The sequence below is a fragment of the Myotis brandtii genome, unplaced genomic scaffold, assembly GCF_000412655.1.
Source record: "Myotis brandtii unplaced genomic scaffold, ASM41265v1 scaffold537, whole genome shotgun sequence".
NCBI classification, from domain to species: Eukaryota; Metazoa; Chordata; class Mammalia; order Chiroptera; family Vespertilionidae; genus Myotis; species Myotis brandtii.
Genome location: NW_005369971.1, coordinates 586,579 through 586,959, shown reverse-complemented (window position 1 = coordinate 586,959; position 381 = coordinate 586,579). Strand labels below are relative to the sequence as shown.

At 59.3% G+C, this 381-nt stretch overlaps 1 protein-coding gene across 1 annotated transcript in view; it reads left to right on the top strand.

Annotated features, from left to right (window-relative positions):
- PLXNB2 (plexin B2) overlaps nucleotides 1–381 on the top strand; it is a 25,192-nt gene that overhangs the window by 22,316 nt on the left and 2,495 nt on the right. The window contains 1 exon segment of the mRNA XM_014549185.1: nucleotides 64–189. Within this exon segment, the coding sequence (XP_014404671.1) occupies nucleotides 64–189 (126 nt within the window).

Here is a 381-nt window from a genome sequence, read left to right as displayed (position 1 = left end):
GGGCGGCCCCTTCCCTGCGGGCGGGGGCTGGGGAGCGAGCCTCCCTCATGACCCTGTTCCCAGGTCCGGGACGGAGCCACGCTCATCCTGTCCAAAGTGGGGGTCTCGCAGCAGCCGGAGGACAGCCAGCAGGACCTGCCTGGGGAGCGTGAGTCCCTTCCTCGTGCCTGTTTTTTGTTGTTTTTTAACTGATTTCAGAAAAGAAGGGAGAGGAGAAAGAGAAATAGAAACATCCATGATGAGAGAGAATTATTGATCGGCTGCCTCCTGCATGTCCCCCACCGGGGATCGAGCCCAAAACCCGGGCCTGTGCCCTTGACCGGAATCGAACCTGGGACCCTTCAGTCCACAGGCCAACGCTCTATCCACTGAGCCAAACCA